General features: G+C 36.8%; 1 protein-coding gene across 1 annotated transcript; it reads left to right on the forward strand.

The window, feature by feature from the left end:
• Positions 1-427: 427 nt before the first annotated feature.
• On the forward strand, positions 428-1,032 carry LOC131813523 (homeobox expressed in ES cells 1-like). The gene has a single exon (XM_059143850.1). It carries the CDS (start codon positions 428-430, stop codon positions 983-985), a length of 558 nt encoding a protein of 185 aa, XP_058999833.1. The 3' UTR covers positions 986-1,032.
• Positions 1,033-2,083: the final 1,051 nt, after the last annotated feature.

The following is a 2,083-nucleotide window of genomic DNA, read 5'->3' on the forward strand; positions in this document are numbered from 1 at the left end:
AGAAACAATCATCAGAAATTATAATCAACAGTTATACACCAATAAGTTAAGTAACCTAGATGAAATGCATGCATTTCTGGAAACCTATAAACTTCCAAAACAAAATCAAGAAGAAACTGACAACCTGTATAGACCAATATCTAGTAACAAGATTGAAGCAGTGACCAAAACCTCCCAAAAAACAAGAGCCAAAGACCCAAAAGATTACCTGGAGAATTCTAACAAACATTCAAAGAAGAAATTATACCTATTCTCCTGAAGCTGTTTCAAAAAATAGAAACAGAAGGAAAACTCCTGTTTTCCACCCCCATGGATGCGGTGGGAGGAGATTATGCTGAGTGAAAAAGTCAAGCAGAGACACATGGGGCAGAGCCAGCCAAGAGGCAGGGAAAGGCCAGAGCTGTCGTTCCGGGCAACCCACTCGAGGATGGCTCCCAGTCTTCCGGAAGGTGCTCAGCTTGGGGAAAGCAAACCCTCGCCCTGCTCCTTTTCCATTGAGAGCATTTTAGGATTGGACCAGAAGAAAGACTGTGTTCCCTCAATGAAACCCCACAGGCCCTGGGCCGACACCTGCGGCTCCTCAGGAAAAGATGTTAACCTACGTGTGCGTATCCCAAGCCTTCCCAATGGGATATCCTTCCCTTGTACTGTGGATCACCCAGTGCCAGAAGAAAGATTTTTGAAATACGAAAATTACTTTTCAGGCTCAGAAAGATTTTCGTTGAAAAGAGAGCTGAGTTGGTATCGAGGCCGGAGACCCAGAACTGCTTTTACTCAAAACCAGATTGAAGTGTTAGAAAATGTCTTTAGAGTTAACTGCTATCCTGGTATTGACATCAGAGAAGACTTAGCTCGAAAATTGAATCTAGAGGAAGACAGAATCCAGATCTGGTTCCAAAATCGGCGTGCAAAGCTAAAAAGGTCCCATAGAGAATCACAGTTTCTAATGGCGAAAAAAAATTTCAACACGAATCTCCTGGAATAGATAGAAATCTAAACATTTGAGATTCTCTTACAATTGCAGACCATGAAGAATCAATGGAACTATCAAGTGATAAAAATGTGATGTTTTCTTTTCTGCATTTAATCTGAGTGTTGTCATTTTTTCCCTAAAATATATTGTAAATATTTACTGTTATAACATGGTACCTATTATACTTGGGCACTTTTAGTTACAATAAAGCCCTTTCCTATATATCTTAATAAAATTTTCAGAAAAAGCCAGCTATTTTTTAAGTGAATTTAATCTAATAAATGTTAAGCAAATTTAATCTAATAAATTAGTTTGGTAGAATCAGCAAACTCATGACTAGGTGATTCCACAAGCTGGATTCAATTTACAAAACAATTCAAGTAAAATAATCTGAAGAATGGCACAAAGATATGATCTGTTTCAATTACTCTTCTTTAAGTGCATTTTGAAACGGGATTATTAGTTTCTCTTGATTTCTGGCATAAAGCAGCAAAAATTTTTCACCATCTATCAATACAAATCCTTCTAGCATGCCAGTTTCAAGTTTTTTTGTTTTTTTAAGCAAAATCATTATGGGGAGGTAGAGATAGAAAGGTATCAGTTTCCTATTCATACATACATTGTAAAAAGATTCTAACTGGAAATAAATGCAAAAATTTAAAATATTTTCCTAGTTATTATGTTGTGTTTTACTTTTATTCATTAAAGTAGTTGTGATAAAAAAAAATAGTCAAGCAGAGAGATTCAAATATCATATGGTTTCACTTGTGGAACATAAGGAATAACACGGAGGCCATTGGTAGATGGAGAAGAGAAGTGAGTTAGGGGAAATCAAAGGGAGAGACAAACCATGAGAGACTGTAGAATCTGAGAAACAAACTGAAGATTTTGGAGGGGTGCGGGTGGGGGATTGGGTGAGCCTGGTGGTGGTATTAAAGAGGGCACGTATTGCGTGGAGCACTGGGTGTGGTACATAAACAATGAATTATGGATCACTGAAAAAAAATCAATTAAATTACATTTTTAAAAAAAGATAAAAATCTTCCACACAGTGAAGGAAATAATCAACAAAACTAAAAAACAAACTACAGAATGGGAGAAGATATTTGC

Source organism: Mustela lutreola, chromosome 13, assembly GCF_030435805.1.
Source record: "Mustela lutreola isolate mMusLut2 chromosome 13, mMusLut2.pri, whole genome shotgun sequence".
Lineage (NCBI taxonomy): Eukaryota > Metazoa > Chordata > Mammalia > Carnivora > Mustelidae > Mustela > Mustela lutreola.